This window comes from Saccopteryx leptura, chromosome 1 (assembly GCF_036850995.1).
Source record: "Saccopteryx leptura isolate mSacLep1 chromosome 1, mSacLep1_pri_phased_curated, whole genome shotgun sequence".
NCBI lineage: Eukaryota > Metazoa > Chordata > Mammalia > Chiroptera > Emballonuridae > Saccopteryx > Saccopteryx leptura.
This window is the reverse complement of record NC_089503.1, coordinates 7428704-7451628: the sequence shown is the minus strand read 5'-3', so window position 1 is coordinate 7451628 and position 22925 is coordinate 7428704. Positions and strand designations below refer to the sequence as shown.

The window sequence follows — 22925 nt, the reverse complement described above, 5'->3', positions numbered from 1 at the left end:
TCCATTTATTTATTTATTTGTTTGTTTGTTTATTATTGAGAGGTGGGGAGACAGAGACAGACTCCTATATGCGCCCCGACAGGGATCCACCTGGCAAGCCCCCTACGGTTTATGCTCTGCCCGTCTGGGGTGTTGCTCTGCTGCTCAGCAACCAGACTTTTCTTAGTACCTGAGGCAGAAGCCACAGAGCCATCCTCAGCGCCTGGGGCCAACTCACTCCAATTGAGCCATGGCTGCAGGAGGAGAAGAGAGAGAGAGAGAGAGAGAGAGAGAGAGGGAGAGAGGAGAGAGGGAGGGATGCAGAAGCAGATAGGTGCTTCTCCTGTGTGCCCTGACTAGGAATCAAACCCTGGACATCCACATATCAGGCGACACTCTACCACTAAGCCAGACAGACAGGGCCCCATCCATGCATTTATTCATCTATTCATCTCTCTGTCTGTCTGCTTGGCATAAGCAATTTTTCATTCACTTCTCATCTTCTATCCATCCATAATTTATTAATTAAGTGATTCATGCAACATATATTGAGTATATACTCATGTGTCTTCAGAACAGAAAGTAAAAAAATTGATCCAAACCTAAAAAGCCCATGGTCCGCTGGAAAAGAGGCAGGAGGGCAAAGCAACAATAATGGCGGTAGAGTTAGGTCACTGTTGTACTTGGGGCTTGAACAAGAGACAATGGGAGCAGAGGGGGAAAACTGGGTGGGGGTGGGGGCTGTTGGCATTGTCTAGATGAGGGATGATAAGGGCCTGAGCCAGGTGGCCCTGGGAATGGAGGGGGGTCCATTTGGAGGCTGACTCAGTGGACCTTAGTGACCAGTTAGAAGTGGCAGGCAAGAATCCATTCAACACCTCTCAATTCTTACCCATCATCATCAGCTTGACACCCCCCGTGCTTCCTTGTGCCCTTGGGACAATGCCCAAATTCCTTGGTAAGGAGGCTCCTGTCTCCCACGCCAGCTGGTCAGAGCAGCTGGAGTGCCCTGTGTTCTCCCTCCTTCCTCCCCGGGACAGCCCTTGTCCCGCATCCTCTCAGCTAACTACATGCATCTCTGAACTCTCAAGTCAGGGGTCCCTCCAGAAAGTCCTCCTCTGTGCTTGCCTCCATCATAGTTCTGGCCACAGCACATTGCACTGGGGTTCTGGGCTGTCTGTCCATCCCTGTGTAAAGCAGGTGACAGATCTTATTGATCCCGGCCCCTCTGGTGCCCTACACAAGACTTGCCACATAGTTGGTGCTCAATAAATATGTGCTAAATGAATAACTGCAACTACCTCTTTGTCTGTCTGTCCATTTTTCTATCTGACCATGATTCGATCATGCATGAACTCACCAATAGTGAGTTTCTATGTTAGGCACTGTTCTAGGTACATTCACTGGTGGTGAATGAATCAGGACAGACAAGGACCTCTGCTCTCATTAGGCTTACATTCTACTTGGGAAGAAGGATAATTCATAAAGAAGTGAACAAGGCCCTGGCTGGTTGGCTCAGTGGTGGAGCGTCGGCCTGGTGTGCGGGGGACCCGGGTTCGATTCCCGGCCAGGGTACATAGGAGAAGCGCCCATCTGCTTCTCCACCCCCCCCTCCTTCCTCTCTGTCTCTCTCTTCCCCTCCCGCAGCCAAGGCTCCATTGGAGCAGAGATGGCCCGGGTGCTGGGGATGGCTCCTTGGCCTCTGCCCCAGGTGCTGGAGTGGCTCTGGTCGCGGCGGAGCGACGCCCCGGAGGGGCAGAGCATCGCCCCCTGGTGGGCAGAGCATCGCCCCTGGTGGGCGTGCCGAGTGGATCCCAGTCGGGCGCATGCGGGAGTCTGTCTGGCTGTCTCTCCCCATTTCCAGCTTCAGAAAAAAAAAAAAAAAAAAAAAAAAGAAGTGAACAAAATGTAAAGCTAGAGCTGGAAATCCCTGAGAGGTAGATGGGATGGGACAGCAGTCTCCTTCCCTGTCATTCAGCAAAGCCCTGATTGACAAGAAGGAACTGGCCATGAAATCTGGGGGAAGAATGTTTCAGGTCAATCTAGGTGTCGTCTGCTCACCTATTCACACCATTCATCCATTCCTTCTTCCATCTACTGATCACATCACCATTTTTTTTTTCTATGCATTCATCCATCTGCCTGCCCCTTAAGCGAAAACGCGTTAGCCTAGCCCCATACTCCCTGACCTGGCCCCTGACCCTCCATGAGGCTCCTGCTCCCACAGACTTCTTCCATCTCTCTTCTTCCCTCTCCCCACCCAAGAAGCCTGCTGCAGGCCTGGGAGCGGCAGCAGCAGGAGGAGCAGCGGCAGGCTCAGATGCGGCGCGCCCGGGAACAGCGTGTACAGCAGCGGGTGGCCCACTGCCTGGCCACCTACGCACCCAGAGGGAGTCGGGGGCCAGGGGCCACCCAGCACAAGCTGGAGGAGCTGAGGTAGGAAGCTGAGCTGTGGAGAGCCTGATGGGGACAGGGCCGGGAGGCAGAGTGTGTCAGACAGAAGGCCCCATCAGCCCCAGCCCTGCCCTTCCCCAGGGCTGTGCCTTCACTGCTGTCCTCTGGCCTGGCCCAGGAGGTAGGCCGGCCACTTAGCTGCATTTTACAGATAGAGAAGCTGAGGCCCAGGAGAAGGGACTGGTCCAGGGCTGCCCAGTTAATAACAATCTCTGAAGCGTCGGATGCTCAGGTTAAATGTTCTACATGCTCTATCACACTTTCAAATATTGTTTTCATGATTTCAAAAGCCAGGCATACTTACTATAAAAATTCAGATATTGGCCCTGGCCGGTTGGCTCAGTGGTAGAGCGTTGGCCTGGCGTGCGGAAGTCCCGGGTTTGATTCCCGGCCAGGGCACACAGGAGAGACGCCCATCTGCTTCTCCACCCCTCCCCCTCTCCTTCCTCTCTGTTTCTCTCTTCCCCTCCCGCAGCCGAGGCTCCATTGGAGCAAAAGATGGCCCGGGCGCTGGGGATGGCTCCTTGGCCTCTGCCTCAGGCGCTAGAGTGGCTCTGGTCGCAACAGAGCGACGCCCCGGATGGGCAGAGCATCGCCCCCTGGTGGGCAGAGCATCGCCCCCTGGTGGGCAGAGCATCGCCCCCTGGTGGGCGTGCCGGGTGGATCCCGGTCAGGCGCATGCGGGAGTCTGTCTGACTGCCTCCCCATTTCCAGCTTCAGAAAAATACAAAAAAAAAAAAAAAAAAAAAAAAAGATATTACCGAAATAGTTGATGTAGACTGTGAACAGCACTGATGACACCACCCCTGCAGACAGCCATTGTTCACGGTCAGCAAAGAGCCATCTGTTTTAGCCTCTTCCTGTACTGTGACCATTAAAAAACAAAAAAGAATAAACACTCCCTGGCCAGGTAGCTCAGTTGGTTAGAGCATCATCCTGATGATTACAACAGTCAAGATCTGGAAGCAGGCCTGACCTGTGGTGGCGCAGTGGATAAAGCGTCAACCTGGAAACCCTGAGGTTGCCGGTTCAAAACCCTGGGCTTGCCTGGTCAAGGCACATATGGGAGTTGATGCTTCCCGCTCCTCCCCCCTTCTCTCACTCTCTCTCCCCTCTCTATAATGAATAATAATAATAAAAAAGATCTGGAAGCAGCCCAGGTGCCCATCAGTAGATGGATAAAAAAGCTGTAGTACATTTACACAATGGAATACTACGCAGCTGGAAAAAAGAAGAAAATCTTACCCTTTGTGACAGCATGGATGAACCTGAGGATTATCATGCTAAGTGAAACAAGCCAGTCAGAGAAAGACAAGTACCATATGATCTCACTTATATGTGGAGTCTAATGAACTGATTTCACTTTCATGTGGAATCTAAATTAAACTGATGAACAAAATAGAAACAGAGACATGGGTACATGGAACAGACTGACAGCTGTCATTGGGAAAGAGGTTTGGGGGACTGGATGATAGAAAGTAAAGGAATTAAGCAAAAAAAGTATATAACACAGACAGGGACACCAGTGTGATGATAGGCAGAGGGGGAGGGGTGGGGACTGGTGGAGGCGGGCGAAGGGGGGAAGTGGGAGGACAGGGGCTTTGCTTGCGGCGCTAGGCGCACGACGCAGTGTGCAGACGATGTTTTATTGAGTTTTGCACCTGAACCTGTACCCCAGTAAATTCAATGGTAAAAAAAAAAGAATCAAGCAGGAAAATGTACATGACATCACGGGCAAGACAGACTGAATGCCAGCTCCTGTTTCCTCCACATCCTGCCCCTTATAACTGCTGTAAGTTCCCTCCTGAATGGAGAATACCCCTTTTTGCAGTAACTTCTGTTCCTGGCCATGGGTTTTTAAGTCTCTCTCTCTCTTTTTCTAAACTTATTGATTTGAGAGAGAGAGAGAGAGAGAGAGGGAGGGAGGACGGGAGAGGGTAACATCAATTTGTTGTTCCATTTATTTATGCACTCATTGGTGGATTCTTGTATGTGTCCTGACTGGGGATGGAACCCCCAAGCTTGGTGTATCGGAACGACTCTCTAAGCAACTGAGCTACACGGCCAGGGCTCCATCTCTTTTCCTTGAATGGAGGAAGGTTCCGTCGCTGGCTCATAGCCAAGGGTCCAGGCTCAGCAAGGCAGTGTCTTCTACAGGGCCCAGCAGACTTGCTGGAGGTCCCAGCACGAGTCAGAATCTTCTCCCCACCCATACTGTCTGTGGGCGCTGCCACCACACGCTGTGGCCTCTCATGTGTGCCTCGCAGGGTTCCTGGACCTGTGTGGGATGTGGCCAGAGGACCCCTCTTGCTGCCAGGAGGCAGACACATTTCTGATGAGTGCATAAACTGGGTTTTGTAAATGGAACTGTGCTACCCCAGTGGAAACTGGATCTTTTCAGGATGTGTTCTATTCTTTGCAACACATTTTTCAGTTCATCTGTCCCATTTTCTAAGCTGTCTGCTTGTAAGAACCACAGCAAAGGCTGACAAGCTTGTCCAATCCCTGCTACAGCCCAGAGCCCAGCCCAGGGCTTTGCTCAAAGCCACAGCCGACAGCCACGGCTTTCCTCACAGGTCCAGTGTGAGAAGTCCCCAGGTGGAGACTCGGAGGGGAGAGGCTGTGCAGCAGATGCCCCTCTCCCTTGGGGGTGGCTGGGAGGACAGGGGAGCCCTGGCGCACAGCCTGGAGACTTCGGCTCAGGGCTCTCTCTCATGTCCCAGCTGTGCAACCTTAGCCAAGACCCTCCTAGGCCTCAGGTGAGTCATGGGTAGAAGGGGAATACCAGTTCCTCCCCCAGTGACCTCAGGAGGCATCCAGGACGAGGATGGGATGAAACGGTTTGGTAAAGGTAAGAATGGGAGAACAAAGTCCTTAGTGAAGATGAGAGGCTCAGAAGCTGGGTCGGGTTGTCTCCATGGTTAGGAGGCCCGTCTCCCCACAGGCGCCAGGAGCGGCAGCGCTTTGCTGAATACCAGGCAGAGCTGCAGGGCATCCAGCACAGGGTGCAGGCCCGGCCCTACCTATTCCAGCAGGCCATGCAGGTGAGGGTGAGGGTGAGCGCTGGCATCCGCACCAGCAGCAACCCCTGCCTGAGAACACGGCTTCTCACTGGCGGAGTGGGTGGGGAGGCAAGGTGGGAGTGGGCCCTCGTAGTCGGGACCCCAGGCTGGGCCCCCTCAGTAATCAGAGTCCCACGTGTCCTCGGCAGCCCTGGTGCAGAGTGGGACTCCCTCACCTCTCTCCTCAGGCCAATGCCCGGCTCAGCGTGACCCGGCGCTTCGCCCAGGTGATGTCGGCACTGGGGCTGGAGGAGGAGCAGCTGCTGGCTGAGGCAGGAAAGGGGGAGCCAGAGGGCACCTCCAGGAAACCCAGGTGAGGCCATCTAGCTGGCTCTGCCCGGCTGTGGGGGAAGGGTGCCATCACCAGGACTTGGGCCCTGCAGGGTCTCCTCCGACTGTCTCCCTGTCCCCCTTCAACTTGGGCTGGAAGGCCAGGGAAAGGCTGAGGGAACTCCATGGGCAGCCACACTGACCCACCCTGAATCTAATCTTAAGCCCTGCCCTGTCCACCCCCCATCCCCTCTATGACCTGGAAGACTTCACTCTAGCATTCAGCAGATACTTCCCCAGGCTCTGTCCTCTATGTCACCTGAGGAAGATGGAGCCAGGAAACTAAAGACCAGAGAGAGACAAGATCTTTCCCAAGAACACAGGAGTGAATAAGCAGCAGAGCCCGCCTGGGAATCTGTGGCCATCTGAGTGGCCACACACCAAGCCTCCATTATGGGCTGGTGCTATGGCGGTCATCCCATGCATACTGTCCCTTAAGCTTAAGAGCAACCTGTAGCAAAGCAGGGATTATAATACCTAATTCACAAGAAGGGAACTGAAACTCAAAGTCATTTCTTCAGGGTAGGAGCCAGATTTGAACCCATATCATCGACAATGGCCTTTCCCCCTCTTACACTCAGGCCTCCTTGGGTGTGGGGCGGGGGAGCTGCAGCGCCCAGTGGCCTCTATCTTTGCCTTCATCTTTAAGGAGCCACAGGTCAATGAGGAAGAGAATGGAGCATTTTTCTCAGAGCTCCCCAAGGACAGAACCCACCTGCAGCCAGCCTGAGAGAAAGTCCACTCCAAGCCCAGACCAGGAATCCAGTCCCTTAGATAAAAATTAAAGGCTTCATGGAAAACACAGTGTGGGGTCTCTGGCAGTGGTAGTAAGTGGCTGCGGGTTGGGAGTAGGAGGTGGCAGGTGGGTAGGCAGGTGTAGCTTGCCCCAACCCCCAGGGGCTGTGGCTGGTCCAGCTGCCAGCACCCAGACAGTACACACAGCCTCGTGTCTGCTCCTGAGGAGGGGGGGGGCTCTCACAGAGCAACGCTGCGACTTCCCCCACCCCCAGTCTCGCATATGTGCTAGAAATTCAAGAATGAATAGGACAGATGGCCTTTGCCTTTGAGAACTTCCAGTCTGATGGGAGAGTCGGGGTACACTTTTAAAGGGGCACATACATCGTACCACAGCAGATGGACAGCAGAGGGGCGACCAGATGGAGCAACTAGGGCAGGCGTGGCCAACAGTTTTTGCCCCTGGGCCAGATTAGAAAGAAAACTTTTTTCATGGGCTGGATGAAATATTAAAATTAAAAAATGTTAAATACAAAAATGATTCGTTTAAAAAAAGTTTATTATGTAATTTGTTTATGAATAAATGTGAGTGAAGACAAATTTTAATATACAATATTATTTTAATGAAAATATATTTTAATAAAAATATAATTACAGCCTGACCAGGCGGTGGCGCAGTGGACAGAGCATCTGAGATGTGGAGGACCCAGGTTCGAGACCCTGAGGTTGCCAGCTTGAGCACGGGTTTATCTGGTTTGAGCAAGGCTCACCAGCTTGAGCCCAAGGTCACTGGCTTGAACAAGGGGTCACTCAGTCTGCTGTAGCTGCCTGGTCAAGGCACATATGAGAAAGCAATCAATGAACAACTAAGGTGCCGCAACAAAGAATTGATGCTTCTCCTCTCTCTTCCTTCCTGTTTGTCCCTATCTGTCCCTCTCTCTGTCTCTGTCACAAAGATAAGTAAATAAAAGAGCACAGAGCTAGTACAAAATAATAACTTAAAAAATAATTAGCCTGGGCCCTGGCCGGTTGGCTCAGTGGTAGAGCGTTGGCCTGGCGTGCAGAAGTCCCGGGTTCGATTCCCGGCCAGGGCACACAGGAGAAACGCCCATTTGCTTGTCCACCCCTCCCCCTCTCCTTCCTCTCTGTCTCTCTCTTCCCCTCCTGCAGCGAGGCTCCATTGGAGCAAAGATGGCCTGGGCGCTGGGGATGGGTCCTTGGCCTCTGCCCCAGGCGTTAGAATGGCTCACATTGCAACGGAGCAATGCCCCAGAAGGCAGAGCATCGCCCCCTGATGGGCATGCCAGGTGGATACCAGTTGGGCTCATGCAGGAGTCTGTCTGTCTGCCTCCTCCTGCTTCTCCCTTCAGAAAAATACAAAAAAAAAACAAAAAAAAACTTATGCGCACACACACACTTGTGACAAATTTTGCACCTACTTTCAGGGAATTCAGAGACACACAGAAGCTCTTTGGAGCTCCTTAGCAGTTCACAGAACACAGGATAAAACTCCCAATCCAGCTTTGGATGGATGGTTCATTTGGTTAGGACACTTTCCCAGAGCACAGAGGTTGCCAGTTTGATCCCTGATCAGGGCACGTACAGAAACAGACTGATGTTCTTGTGTCTCTAAAATCAGTAAAACAGCCCTGGACGGTTGGCTCAGTGGTAGAGCGTCGGCCTGGCGTGCAGAAGTCCAGGGTTCGATTCCCGGCCAGGGCACACAGGAGAAGCGCCCATCTGCTTCTCCACCCCTCCCCCTCTCCTTCCTCTCTGTTTCTCTCTTCCCCTCCAGCAGCGGAGGCTCCATTGGAGCAAAGATGGCCCAGGCGCTGGGGATGGCTCCTTGGCCTCTGCCCCAGGCGCTAGAGTGGCTCTGGTCGCAGCAGAGCGACGCCCCGGAGGGGCAGAGCATCGCCCCCTGGTGGGCAGAGCGTCACCCCCTGGTGGGCGTGCCGGGTGGATCCCGGTCGGGCGCATGTGGGAGTCTGTCTCTCCCCGTTTCTAGCTTCGGAAAAATACAAAAAAAAATTTTTTTTTAATCAGTAAAACAAACATTAAAAAAAATAAAATAGCCCTGGCCGGTTGGCTCAGCGGTAGAGCGTCGGCCTGGCGTGCAGGAGTCCCAGGTCCGATTCCCCGGCCAGGGCACATAGGAGAAGCGCCCATCTGCTTCTCTACCCCTCCCCCTCTCCTTCCTCTCTGTTTCTCTCTTCTCCTCCCGCAGCCGATGCTCCATTGGAGCAGAGATGGCCCGGGCGCTGGGGATGACTCTGTGGCCTCTGACTCAGGCGCTAGAATGGCTCTGGATGCAACAGAGTGACGCCCCAGATGGGCAGAACATCGCCCCCTGGTGGGCATGCCGGGTGGATCCCGGTCAGGCGCATGCGGGAGACTGACTGCCTCCCCGTTTCCAGCTTCGGAAAAATGAAAAAAACAAACAAAACCCCCCCCCCAAAAACAAAAAAATAAAATAAAATAAATAAAAACGCAATCCAGTCCAATAGCTCGGTTGGTTAGAGCGTCCCCCAAAACGAAGAGGTTGCTGGTTTGATCCCCATCAGGGCACATATAGGAACAGATGGATGTTTCTGTCTCCCTGCCTCTCTCTCTCCCTAAAATGAAATTAAAAACAAAACAAAACCCAGTCCAGAAGGCAGCATTTACTTATAACACTGGTTGGAGGGGCTTGGAGGCTAGGCTGCGGAACTCAGGGGTCTCGAGGAGAGCATGCTGGGTTGTCCAGCACCGAATGGAGCTTGATCCCAGGGAGTCCATTAAGGAGGAATCCTTACTGAGGCGACGGGAGCTATCCACAGAAAGTCAGTGAGATAGTGAGCGTCCCGCGGAGGGGGGTGTGCAAGCAGGCGGAGGCCGGGGAACGCACGCGCAATCGGACCACCGGCTCCCAGACTTCCACCCAGCCCGAGACAACTGCGTTGCGCAGGCGGGGTCCATGCCGGCCTTCCCATGAATCTTTGGGGCGGGCTTCTGAGAGAAGACGGAAGCAGCCGCTCTTGATTTCCGGCAATACGACAGCGGCTGCTGAGCGACCCGGAAGTTTTCCCATCTTACGTCTTCGGGGCTCGGTGGCAGCCGAGCTCGGGGCGCACTTACCACCATGGGGTCGTCAAAGAAGCACCGTGGGGAGAAGGAGGCGGCCGGGACGACGGCAGCGGCCAGCACCGGGGGCGCCACCGAGCAGCCGCCGCGACATCGGGAACACAAAAAACACAAGCACCGGAGTGGCGGCGGCGGCGGCGGCAGCAGCAGCGGGGGCGAACGACGGAAGCGAAGCCGGGAACGAGGGACCGAGCGCGGGGGCGGGCGGCGCGGGACCGAGACCGAGGTCCGCAGCGGTGCGCACGGACGGGAGCGCAGTCAGGCCGAGCCCTCCGAACGGCGCGTGAAGCGGGAGAAACGCGATGATGGCTACGAGGCCGGTGAGGGGCGGGGCTTGCGCAGGGGGCGGGGCGCGTGGCCGGGGGTCCCGGGGAGGCCCAGGGTCCCTGGGAGTGGAGGCAGTGCGGGCCCGGTACTTCAGGCAGAGGCACGCAGGCTGTCTTTGTCAGCACTTATTTAAAAGTCTTCTTGTAAAACAAAACAAAACAAACGAACAATTTTCCTTATGGGTATTTAGGGTTACAGATTGTTTTCTTCTACTAAGCTGTGTGAAGGCAGAGATTTTGTTTTCCTCAATTGGCCCATCACAGGCCTTCAATAAGTGCAATGAGTGAGTGAGTGAGGGAATGAATGAATGGAGCGCTACTGGCGTGTACAGAGGGAAGGTAAAACCTGGTATTGGGCGGGAGACTTGAAGCTGTACAGTGGGAGGTCGAACACGAAGGGCCCTGTAAATCCTGTTAAGAAATTTGAACTTTGTCCTGGGGGTAATAGAGAGGCATGGGTTTGAATTGGGAAGTGAGTGGATTATATTTGCAAAGATCGCTGCATTAAGAACTGGGTCAGGGATAGTCAATACTGGAGACCAGGTGTGGCCTGCCCCAAGGCAGTGGTAGTGAGGTGGAGAGGCTTGGACAGATTAAAGAGGTAGTTTGCAAGAGGAATTAGACTTGAATGAGGGTGGGAAGGAAAAGAAGGACTTGAAGATGACTGGAATTTTGGCTTGAGCAACTAAGTGTGTGGTGGTGTCCACTGAAGTTGAGGCACTTGGAAGAGAAGCAGACTTTTGAGGCAAGGATTCAGTTTTGGAGAGTGTGGATGTGACATGCATAAGAAACCTGGGAGAAATCCAGGGTTTGGGCTGGATGGAACAGTTTTAGAAAGACAAGTATTTTTAAAAATTGATTTTTAGTCCATGGCCATTTATCTCAGTTGGTTAAGAGCATCATCCCCAAACAACAAAGTTACGGGTTCGATTCCTAGTTAGGGTATGCACAGGAAGCAACCAAAATTTTTTTGCATGAATGAGTGGAACAACAAATGCTTCCCTTTCCCTTCCCCTCTCCCTTCCTCTCTCTGTCTCTCTAAAAATCAATAATAGTTAGCCTGGCTGGATGGCTTGGTTGGTTGGAGTATCCTTTTGGAGCACAGAGGTTGCTGGTTCGAATCCCCAGTCAGGACACATACAGGAGCAGCTTGATGTTCCTGTTTCTCTCTAAAGCTTCTTTTAGAGAGGAAGGAAGAGAGAGAGAAACATCGACTTGTTCCACTTATTCATACTGTTTGTCATTGGTTGTTTCTTGTATGTGCCCTGACCAGGGTTTGAACCCACAATCTTGGTGTGTCAGGACCACGATGCTATAATGAACTGAGCTGCCTGGCCAGGACCAAGATGAGTATTTAGGTGATAAATGAAATCCCCTGAAATAGTGTGGAGTTAGAAGCCAGGATCAGGAATAGAGCCTGAGAAATACTAATGTTTTACTAATAGTTGGAGCAAAACAGTACAGAAAAGGAGATATAATAGCCAAAAAAGCAGGAAAACCGTAGAATCTTGTGTTGTGGGATCTGTGGGCAAAGAGTATTGTTAGAAGAAGGAAGTGATCAAAAGTGTCCCACACCACAGAAGATCAAACAAAACCAGAGCTGGGAAGAATCCATTGGATTAAGAATAAGTAGGTTCTTGACTTTGGAGAGAGCCTGGAAGGGTAGGAATCCAGGGTCCAGGTGGAAATAAAAAAAGAGGAGGCAGGCTATGTGGTAGCGGCGGGTTGGGGGAGCTCCATCTGAGGGTGCCTAGCTTCTGTCTGTGTAGTCAGTGAGGTTAATGGATTGTTTGTGAAGTGGATGAAGGAAGTTTGCAATGCTTCTTTATCTCTGTGTCCCCAACATCCAATACAGAGCAGGCGCCAATAAGCATTTCTTGACTACGTGAATCACAGAGGACACAGTCATGCTGCCACACGGTTTCTGCCTTGTAGGGAGTAACAGACCCGGAAACGACTGACCCTGCTGGGGAGTTTGGGGCAGAGCAGTTCATTCTGATCAATAATTGATCAGGACTTCATGAAAGAGGTGGCATTTGGATAGGACTTTGTCAGCCAGGGTGATGCTAGAGAGGGCGGTGTGGGTCGAAAATAGAATACATGAAACGGAAGAGGTAGCAAAGTGTGTGATGCAGGAAGTTGGGCATTTGGGGTCAGGAAAGGAAGGGATGCAGGAGAGGTGGGCTTCCCAGAGACTGGGACTCACAAGGAAGGAGTTAGTGGGGTGGCAGGAGGCTGCTGTTTTCCGGTGTCTCAGCAAGGCCTGGTGCTGGTGAGGGGCCCTCGTCTTTGGCCCTAAAGCTGGGGCCAAGGCTATGACTTCTTGGCTTTGTGTTCAGCACCTGAGCCGTACTTCTTGTTGTTCCAGCTGCCAGTTCCAAAACTAGCTCAGGAGATGCCTCGTCGCTTAGCATCGAGGAGACCAAGTAAGTACTGGGTCCTTTGTCTCCTCTTTTTCTTCTGAAACAGGCAGGTCGGGAGCTGCTGCTGAGGGGGGCTTTCACACACTGAGGCATTCTGGTTGGAATTCGAAATGCCACATAAATCACACTAGCCAACCATCTGAGTGACAGGAGAGGACACGAAGTCCCAAGACGAAGGATGGCATCCACTGGTTAGGGGCAGGCCATGCCTAGCACCATTTTCCCTGATTTAGGGGATAGTGCCCTTCCCAGTACCCTGGACTGCCTGGGACAGGTCCTGTGTTTGGGACCCAGCGCATCCTGTTTTCACCCCAGTGTATCTAGAAATGCATTTGGTGCCCCGTTTTTTTGACAGCTCCTAACACTGATTTCTCTTGTCCTCAGTAAACTCCGGGCCAAGTTGGGGCTGAAACCCCTGGAGGTCAATGCCGTCAAGAAGGGTGAGTGCGTGGCTGAGGGTGTGGGTGAGGGAGGGCGTTTGGGTGGAAGACAGTGGGCTAGAGCGCAGGCTCAGGACATTAGTGAACTTGTGTGTGTGTATGTGCTCGCTGATGGGCGTGGAGTGTCTTGCTTTCAGAACGTCACTCAGTTTATTCTTTAAGTTTGACAGTCGGCATTGCCTCCTCACTCTGCTTGTGAGGTAGCATTAAGTGGGCTGAGATATGTGCTCTTGCTAAAAACTGATGGGGCTGTGTGGGTGTTGCATTTTTTTACAGCAGGAGTTGAGGGTCTTTGGAAAGCATGGAGGGTCCCATTGTGCCGTGTGGGGACGTGGGAGTGTGGGGTAAAGTGGGAGTAAGGAGGTGAAGGGTCCTTCCCCCTCTCCGGGCCCCATCTGGCCCCCTGAGCTGGAAGGGGCAGGGTGAGTGGCTTCCTCCTCTCCCCACCAGCCATGGGCAGGCATAGCCTCACATCTGGGCCCCCCTTCCAGAGGCGGGCACCAAGGAGGAGCCTGTGGCAGCCGATGTCATCAACCCCATGGCCTTGCGACAGCGAGAGGAGCTACGAGAAAAGCTGGCGGCTGCCAAAGAAAAGCGCCTCCTCAACCAAAAACTGGGGTGAGGGGTCCCCGATAGAGTGGGCAGCGAACGGGCCCAAGGAGGCTGCCGTGAGCTCTGAGGTCGGGGTCGGGGAGCAGGAGTAGGACTTCTGAAGGTCACTTGTTCTCTCTCTTCAGCAAGATAAAGACTCTGGGGGAGGACGACCCCTGGCTGGATGACACTGCGGCCTGGATCGAGAGGAGCCGGCAGCTGCAGAAGGAGAAGGACTTGGCAGAGAAGAGGGTGAGCATGTGGGTGGCCGGGCGTTGCTCCGTGCCTCCAGGGGCCTGGCGAGGGCTAGGTTCAGAGGGCCAGTTCTGTGGACAGTGGTGTCTGCTCTCAGTCCTTAGCGGCTTGCCTGCAAGGCCTGCCCTGTGCACTCCCAGTTGATAAAGCCCTGTGTGTCTTCGGGTGGTCCTGAGTGGCCCGAGGTCATAGGCCGTCGCCCTTGTCCCACAGGCCAAGCTGCTGGAGGAGATGGACCAAGAGTTTGGTGTCAGCACTCTGGTGGAGGAGGAGTTCGGGCACAGGCGCCAGGTGAGGCTGCTGGGGCGGTGGGGTGGCGGCAGCACTGCTGTCCGTGGTGCTGGAGTCCCCAGGTCCGGGCTCCTGACTCAGCTGGCCCTTCCCCCGCCCTTCTAGGACCGGTACAGCGCTGGGGACCTGCAGGGCCTCACGGTGGAGCATGCCATTGACTCCTTCCGAGAAGGGGAGACCATGATCCTTACCCTCAAGGACAAAGGTGGGCTGACCTGGGGTTCCCTGGGTGGGGCCGCAGGCGCCCCGAGCGAGCCAGGAGCATGTGTGAGCGGGTGCTGCTTCTGCCCTGCCCCCAGGTGTGCTGCAGGAGGAGGAGGACGTGCTGGTGAACGTGAACCTGGTGGATAAGGAGCGGGCAGAGAAAAACGTGGAGTTGCGGAAGAAAAAGCCTGACTACCTGCCCTATGCAGAGGACGAGAGTGTGGACGACTTGGCACAGGCAGGCGGGCAGCGCGGTGGCTGGGGCGGGCACCTTGGCAGCGGGGGCTCTGTGGCCTTTCACGAGCCAGGCTGGCTCCCAATCTGTACCTCTCGCCTTGCAGCAAAAACCCCGCTCCATCCTGTCAAAGTACGACGAGGAGCTGGAGGGCGAGCGGCCGCACTCCTTCCGACTGGAGCAGGGTGGCATGGCCGACGGCCTGCGGGAGCGGGAGCTGCAGGAGATCCGGGCCAGGCTGCGGCTGCAGGCGCAGTCCCTGAGCACGGTCGGGCCCCGGCTCGCCTCCGAGTACCTCACGCAGGAGGAGATGGTGAGCCCCGGGGCCACTCCCCTCGCTTGTCAGGGCAGTGGTGCCTCCCTCCTGTCGCAGTGAACTGAGGAGGGAGATCTAGTCTTCAGCGATGTTCAGTCCTTGTGGAGGCACCGGGAGGCAGCGGGTGTGCGCAGAACGGGCTCTGTGAGTCACAGGGACCCGTGTTTCTGTCCAGGCTCTTCCACGGAGCCAGCCTGTGCTCTGTGGGAGTCATTTAACTATGAGTCTGAGGTGCCCCTTGTGAAATGGGGAGGGCAGGAGCCACCTCATAAGGGCCATTTCAAGGGTTAGTGATAGTTTGATAAGTGGTGACCTTATAGCTCGTATGGGGATTTTGCATTTGGCATGACTGAATACAGAAGTAGACAGCTGCCTTAGGAGATTACGTGGCTCAAGTGGCTGAGAGCAGGACTGTGGGGACACACTACCGAGATTCGCAGTCCCAGCTCTCCTCAGTTGCCGGGTGACTCTAGGCAAAGGTACTTAACCTCTGTCTCAGACTTCTGCATCTCACTGGTGGGATGGTGCACACATCTCACGTCTTATTTCTGTGTAAGAAGGGTTCATTTGGGGGGCTTGTGGCTGTCCACCTTTCCCCTTCTTCCTTCATGTCTCCTGCCCTCCTCCCCGCAGGTGACCTTTAAAAAGACCAAGCGGAGGGTGAAGAAGGTCCGCAAGAAGGAGAAAGAGGTGGCGGTGCGGGCCGACGACTTGCTGCCTCTTGGGGACCAGACTCAAGATGGGGACTTTGGCTCCAGGTGGGCTCGGACACGGGTGGGTGGTGGCTGGGCTGGCCTCGGGGCCCCTGCTCACTGCAGAGGTCTCTGTCCCCAGGATGCGTGGCCGGGGTCGACGCCGAGTGCCCGAGGGAGATGAGGAGGCCCTGGAGGAGGAGGAGGAGGAGAAGGAGCCCGCACCTCAGCCCCCACAGTCAGATGACACTCGAGTGGAGAACATGGACATCAGTGATGAGGGTGAGGGGACCCCAGCCTGCTGAGGGTCGGCAGAAGGGGCAAGGAGAAGAGCCCGGGGTCCCGTGTGTGACCTGAGCCGGCATGTTCTTTTCCACCAGAGGAGGGTGGAGGCCCACCGCCTGGGGACCCGGCAGTGCTGGAGGAGGACGAGGCGGAGCTGGAGCTGCAGAAGCAGCTGGAGAAGGGGCGCCGGCTGCGGCAGCTGCAGCAGCTGCGAGATAGCGGCGAGAAGGTGAGGGCCTTGGGGCTGCGTGCGGGCACGGTGGGGGGGGCTCAGCGGGATGGGACAGACGCCTGTGGTGACTGTGCTTGTGAGCACGTGCCTCTGTGCCCTTGTAAACTGCACTGACACTACAGTCTCGACTTTTTGTTTTGTATCACGTTATTTGTGGAATTCTGCAGTGTTTACACTATGATAATTTTTTTTTAACATTTTATTGATTTTAGAGAGGAAGGGAGAGAGAGAAACAGGAACATCAATTTTTTTCCTGTTTGTGCCCTGACTGGGGTTTGAACTAGCAATCTCTGCACTTCAGGACAATGCTCTAACCAACCGATCTATCTGGCCAGGGCCAGATACTATTATTTTAAATGACATATGCAGCCTGGCTAGATAGCTTGGGTGGTTAAAATGTCCCAGTGCACAGGGGTTGCTGGTTCTCTTCCTGCTCAGGACACATACAGGAACAGGTTGATGTTCCTCTTCCCCTCTCCACAGCCCCCTTCTTCTCTGACTCTAAAAAAAAATCAATAAAAGAAAAGACATGTATTGTTAGCTATAACTCTTTTGGGTTAATGATGATATTCATTAAAAAATAGGCCCTGGCCGGTTGGCTCAGTGGTAGAGCGTCGGCCTGGCGTGCAGATGTCCCGGGTTCAATTCTTGGCCAGGGCACACAGGAGAGGCGCCCATCTGCTTCTCCACCCCTCCCCCTCTCCTCTCTCTTCCCCTCCCGCAGCCAAGGCTCCATTGGAGCAAAGTTGGCCCGGGCGCTAGGGTGGCTCCGTGGCCTCTGCCTCAGGCACTAGAATGGCTCTGTTTGCAACAGAGCAACGCCCCAGATGGGCAGAGCATCGCCCCCTGGTGGGCATGCCGGGTGGATCCTGGTCGGGCGCATGCGGGAGTCTGTCTGACTGCCTCCTCGTTTCCAGCTTCGGAAAAATACAAAAATAAATAAATAATAAAGGTAGTCTGACCAGGCAGTGGCATAGTAGATAGAGCATTGGACTAGGATACAGAGGACCCAGGTTTGAAACCCCAAGGTCTTCAGTTTGACCGAGGGCTCATCCGGCTTGATTGTGGGCTCACCAGCTTGAGCACAGGGTTGCTGGCTTGAGCATGGGATCATAAACATGACCCTATGGTCGCTGGCTAGAGCCCAAGGTCACTGGCTTGAGCAAGGGGTCACTTACTCTGCTCTGCTCCTCCCCCTCCCGTCAAGGCACATATGAGAGGGCAATCAATGAACAGATAAGGGGTTGCAACAAAGAATTGATGCTTCTTATCTCTCTCCCTTCCTATTTGTCTGTCCTTATCTGTCCCTCTCTCTGTCACCAAAATAAATAAATAAATATTGTATTCCTGAAACCTATATACTCATATTGATCAATATGACCCCATTAAATTTAATTTTTAAATAAAAAAAAAAAGTGATGTAAGTGCAGGCTCCCTCTGGAGCATGCTCACACCTTCCCCTTTCTCTCAGACATGAACTTCCTTCTAAATTCTGAGGGTCCCATGAGACTTGCAACCCGGGAAGCAGTGGGCTGTGACAGCTTGTCCTGGGCTCAGCCTCTGATCCCGTCTCCAGGCCCCTTTTCTCTGGACTTTTCAGTGAGCCCACAGCAACTCAGCTTTAGCTCACTTCTGTCTGTTACTTCTCAGTGAGTCCATTGAGCCTACCGCGTGGCTCACTTCTGTCTGTTACTTCTCAGTGAGTCCATTGAGCCTACCGCGTGGCTCACTTCTTTCCTGTTTCTAGAGGCCAAAGCAGCCTCTCTCCTGCCCACGCTCTCTCCTGTTGCTTCTTCTATCCTAAGCCCTTCCTTTGTTTTACTGTTCCCAGGTTTAATAAATGTACTTTCATAAAGAAAGCAATGTAATGAAATGGAAGGATAGGGATGCAGAAGTGCATGTGTTGACAAGAAACTTTTCTGAAGAGCTTGCTGTCGAGGGTGGAGCAGTAGGGTTATGGGGTTGAGAATTCTTTTCGAAGAGGAGAGGTCCCAGATAATCCTTGTGTGCTGAGGACAGTGACGCAATAGAGGAGACAGAGGGGGTGCACTCGGGAGCGGTGTTGCAGGGCCTCAGCCATGTCAGGGAGGAGGGTGGCCAGAGGAGCCGGGCTAGGCGTCTGCAGCAGGAGGGAAGCAGGGTTTGCGCGCGGTTGGGGCGTTCGGTGCTGGAATCACGTGGAAGTTCTATAGGGAGTCTGAGCACTCTGTGGAGTCAGGGAGGGGCTTCCAGAGGTGATGTTTACACTGACTCCTGAAATGGCAGTTTGTCAAGAGACAGGTGGGTGGCAAGGACGTGGCAAGAGAATCCCTGGTGTGCTCCAGTCCTGGAGGAGGGTGTGAGGCTGAGGTGGTGAGTTGAGGGCCTTTGGAAAAAGGGTTGGCACAGGCCTGCTCCTAAGGGTCATGCAGGGTTTTTGGATATTGATTCAGATGGCAGTAGGGAGCCATTGATGGCTTTGGAGCAGAGGAGTGACCTGGTGAGATTGGTGCAGGTGCAGAGTGGAGAGCAGACTCGGGGAGGACACGGACTGAGAGGGACTGCTGGCAGTAGGAATGGCTTGTCTTGCTGCCACCAGGGAGGCTCTTGGGTTCCTGGGTCTCAATGGAACCCTCCCAGAAACTTCTGGGTTTGCCCACAGCTGCTCCCTCCTCCAGGTGGTGGAGATTGTGAAGAAGCTGGAGTCCCGCCAGCGGGGCTGGGAGGAGGACGAGGACCCGGAGCGGAAGGGGACCATCGTGTTCAATGCCACATCGGAGTTCTGCCGCACCTTGGGGGAGATCCCCACCTACGGGCTGGCTGGCAACCGGGAGGAGCAGGAGGAGCTCATGGTGGGTTTTCAGGCAGGGCCCCCCGGGGGCTGGCTGTGAGCAGCAGTGTTGGCCCCAGTAGTTCTCACTGATGAACCCATGTCCAGATAGGCTGCCTGGGCTGACAATGGCCTTCTCTCCTCCAGGACTTCGAACGGGATGAGGAGCGCTCGGCCAATGGCGGCTCCGAGTCTGACGGGGAGGAGAACATTGGCTGGAGCACAGTCAACCTGGATGAGGAAAAGCAGCATCAGGATGTGAGGAGGGGGAGGCCCAAGACTGGCGGCTGAGGGGCTGGAAGGGCGGGAAGCGCACAGCCTGGTGGGGCTGGGGCTGGGGGCAGATCACGTGGCTCTGGCTCCAGCTCTTCCCCTTCTTAGCTCGGGGACCTCGGGGGCAAGTTACTCGGTGTCTCAGGCCTCGGTCTCCTCGTCCATAAATGGGGACCATCAAGATCATAGGGCTATCCTGGGGATTAAATAGGACATCTTGACACACGGGGCCTGGGCAAGGACAGGACCGCAGTTGGGTATGGCTGGCGGTGGCGGGTGGGTAGGGGTGAGAGGAGTCCGTGGGGCCCACTGCCCACCTTCCTCACCGCCCTGTGCCGTCCCTCAGTTCTCGGCCTCCTCCACCACCATCCTGGACGAGGAGCCCATCGTGAACAGAGGGCTGGCCGCCGCGCTGCTCCTGTGTCAGAACAAAGGTAAGGGGCTCCAGCCGCCGTGAGCCTTGCCGGCCCTGGGTGCCCTGCCAGCGAGGTGCCAGCACGTCTTCCTCCGGTCCCCTCTGCTGTCTTTCCCTCGTTCCCAGTGCTGTGGGCCGCTCCCCCAGGACCCACGAGCAGCTCCTGTCGCACCTGGTTTGGGGGCAGTCACGGGAACTTACGGACTGCTCGCCGTCACCCCGTTTTTCACGGCTTTGCTCACATGTCTTCCTACAAAGCACCATTTATCCCTCAGGGCTGTGTCTCCTGATGAGCGGGGGGACTTGAGCAGTCCAGGCTGTGGCACAGACTCCCTGGCATTAGGATACCAACTCTACCATTTACTTGGTTAGTGGCCGTTGAAGGGCCGATTTCTCTGATCTTTTTCCTTTGTCTGCAAAGTAGGCCTGATGACTTTACTCCCACAGTGTGGCTGTGAGGGTCCCACAGTACCTTCTCTGCTGTTGGGGTATCAGTCCACCCTGAGGCTATGGCTCTGTGTTGGGGTGGGCAGCCTGAAATCTCACCCCCTACCCCTTTCCAGGTCTGCTGGAGACGACAGTGCAGAAGGTGGCTCGGGTGAAGGCGCCCAACAAGTCCCTGCCATCAGCGGTGTACTGCATTGAGGACAAGATGTGAGTGTGGCAGGGGTGGGCAGAAGGCCAGGGCACTGGCGCCAGCTCAGGACTGCCTGGAACCCAGGCAGGGTGGGCAGTGGCCAGCCCTGAGGCTTCTGTTTTGGGCTAGGGCCATCGACGACAAGTACAGCCGGCGGGAGGAGTACCGCGGCTTCACCCAGGATTTTAAGGAGAAGGACGGCTACAAGCCCGATGTTAAGATCGAGTATGTGGACGAGACAGGTCGGAAACTGACACCCAAGGAGGTGAGGGGGCCTCTGAGACCGGGGGGGGGGGGGGTACCACAGGGCCGGGGCTCAGTTTGCCATTGGCTGAGGCCCCTGGGGACATGTTAGAACCTCTGTGCCCCCGTCTCCTCCTCTCTGGTGAGCACAGCAGTCCCCCTCACAGGGTAGGAGGGTCAGACAGGTGCTTCGGCTCCCTTGCTCGCCTTCCCCCTCGGTTTGATCTGCCCTCAGGGCCACCATCCTGGCAGGCAGTGTCCAGGCCCCAGACTGACTCCTGCACTCTCACAGACACCCCCGCTTCGCTGGTGGCCCTTGTCCGCCTTTCCCGCCTCCCATCTCCCATCTGCACACTCCGTGGTGTGGCTGGCCTCCCCACCCTGGGTCCTGGCCTGGCCTCGGCTCAGCAGGTCATCTTCGAATCCTGAGCCCCCAGAGCAGCACATCCACCTCCTGAGCCTGTCTCGCCCTTGTTTGGTCCCCTTCCCACTGCCCGGGTCAGGTGGGTCACCACTGCCCCCTGCCCTGAGGGGCACGGTGGCTCTAATGCTGTTCCTGTCCCGTGTCCCCAGGCTTTTCGGCAGCTGTCCCACCGCTTCCATGGGAAAGGCTCAGGCAAGATGAAGACGGAGCGGCGGATGAAGAAGCTGGACGAGGAGGCGGTAGGTGGCCCATAGGGGCCTGGGGGTGGCTTCCACGTCCGCTGGGGCTGAGGTGGCTGATGGGCCAGGGCTACCCCTGCTGTGCTGACTGGCCCTGACCCCACAGCTTCTGAAGAAGATGAGCTCCAGCGACACGCCCCTGGGCACTGTGGCCTTGCTCCAGGAAAAGCAGAAGGCCCAGAAGACCCCGTACATCGTGCTCAGTGGCAGTGGCAAGAGCATGAACGCGTGAGTGGGCCAGCGCGTGTGGGCAGGTGGGCCGGGGCGGGCGTGCCCGTGCTCCAGCCTCACACCCTTCTTCTCTCTGCAGGAACACCATCACCAAGTGAAGCCGACCTCCCTTCCGGTCCTCTCCCCAGCTTTAATATTAAATAAAGTTCCCTCCTTATTTTTTCCTTCCTGGTCATGATGCACATTCCAGGGTTAGCCCTGGGAGGAGAGGCCGTGTGCTGGGAGGAACGCCAACACCACCCTCAGGCAGGCTCGCTGGCCAGCTGTGTCACCGCAGGCAAGTCACTGAACCTCTCTGAGCCTCTGCCGTTTGTACAGGATGCACTGTGTAGATTAAATGAGCTCCTTCGTTCACTCCCTTGGAATTCAGAGGTGGGCAAGACCTCTCCTGAGGTGGCGTAGTCTGGCCTGTGCTAGGGAGACCTGGTCACCACATGACTGAAGAACCCAGACGAAGGGCAAGAACTAGCCTGGACCCTCCGAGACAGTCTGCCACCCCCAGCCTGGGCAGCAGCCAGCCAGAAGCCAGGGGCGTATCTTCTCAACCACCCCGCCCCCACCACACCTGCCGGTAGCACAGGCCTTGCCCCTTTTTGAAGGTTACACCTTATCCTCTGCGAGGCTGGCTTTCTGGTAGAAAGGAAAGCTGTTTCAGAGACTCAGGGACCTGCTCTCTCCCACCTCCCAGTGCTGCCCGAGTCACTGCCTCCAGGGCAAGGACTGGGCTCTGCCCTGGGCTGTGGCGCCCCATGCCCCTTGCTCCCCAGTACCCCCTCGGTCTGTGTGGAGAAGAGCCCAGGTGCCCTCAGGACGGGCGTGCCTTAGAGCAGCTCGCAGGAGACGTGTCCCAGGAGCAGTTGCCGCCATGAGAATGACAGTCCGTGGTGTGACCTTGGGGGCACTGATGCGCGGCCGAGGGAGGGGCCGGAGCCTGAAAGGAGAAGGCACCGAGGGGCTCCCGTGGGAGTCAGGGCAGAACGCGGCCTGCCCTCTCCTAGGCCTAATTACCTTCCAGGTGGTTCGGATGTTTTTAAAAATGAAACCAAGAAATGTGAGAAAAAAGTGAATTTTAAAAAATAATCTTGGGATGGAAAAATGGAAGCAAAGAACAAAATACAGTTGCCTTAACCGACTGCTTTGATGAGTTTTCGCTTGCCACACTCCCTGGCACGGCCACCGTCTTGAGTTCATCGTCTGCCATTTTGAGGTCTGGTTCTGACTTCATTTTCACTTTTCCCTCAGGGAGGTGCCCATGGGTAGGGGGTAGCTAGACTGACTGGGTTTATGTTTGGGGAATCGCAGACCCACGACCAAGCTTGTGTCAAAGCTAACAGTGTGTTCTCTGCAGGAAATGGCCCGCCAGGACAGGGATTTTCAACCGTTTTCATCTTGTGGCACACAAAAAGTCATTACTAAAATTCTACGGCACACAAAAATAATTTTTTGCTGATAAAAAAAAAAAAATAGGTATAATTTTGACTCATTTAGACTAGGGGGCTATTGTGTTGGCTGTTGATTTTATTTGGTGATCTAAGGGAAAAGAGGTGAATGCTCCTGACTGACTAGGTATTGCACGTTGAAAATTCTTGAGGCATACTGGTTGAAAATGGCATTAGGAGACTCCCCATTGTCAGACCCAGAGCAGGGGTCAGGAACCTATGGCTCGCGAGCCAGATGTGGC

At 55.0% G+C, this 22925-nt stretch overlaps 2 protein-coding genes across 3 annotated transcripts in view; both read left to right on the top strand.

Annotated features, from left to right (window-relative positions):
* The window catches only part of TSGA10IP (testis specific 10 interacting protein), a 31228-nt gene extending 24184 nt beyond the window's left edge, over nt 1-7044 (top strand). For both annotated transcript variants that reach the window (XM_066351849.1, XM_066351763.1), the window contains exons 5-8: nt 2245-2415; nt 5378-5477; nt 5684-5808; nt 6475-7044. In XM_066351849.1, coding sequence (XP_066207946.1) covers nt 2245-2415; nt 5378-5477; nt 5684-5808; nt 6475-6610 — 532 coding nt within the window. In that variant the 3' untranslated portion in view covers nt 6611-7044. The remainder of the gene's footprint in view (nt 1-2244; nt 2416-5377; nt 5478-5683; nt 5809-6474) is intronic.
* Nucleotides 7045-9577: 2533 nt separating this feature from the next.
* On the top strand, nt 9578-22377 carry SART1 (spliceosome associated factor 1, recruiter of U4/U6.U5 tri-snRNP). Its single transcript, XM_066349843.1, has 20 exons — nt 9578-10003; nt 12378-12435; nt 12817-12872; nt 13364-13490; nt 13610-13715; nt 13932-14009; nt 14115-14214; nt 14309-14451; nt 14555-14761; nt 15398-15522; nt 15599-15738; nt 15837-15970; nt 18631-18804; nt 18930-19040; nt 19402-19489; nt 20034-20124; nt 20237-20372; nt 20924-21013; nt 21120-21241; nt 21324-22377. The coding sequence occupies exons 1-20, from the start codon at nt 9682-9684 to the stop codon at nt 21340-21342; spliced, it is 2427 nt and encodes an 808-aa protein (XP_066205940.1). The 5' UTR covers nt 9578-9681; the 3' UTR covers nt 21343-22377.
* Nucleotides 22378-22925: the final 548 nt, after the last annotated feature.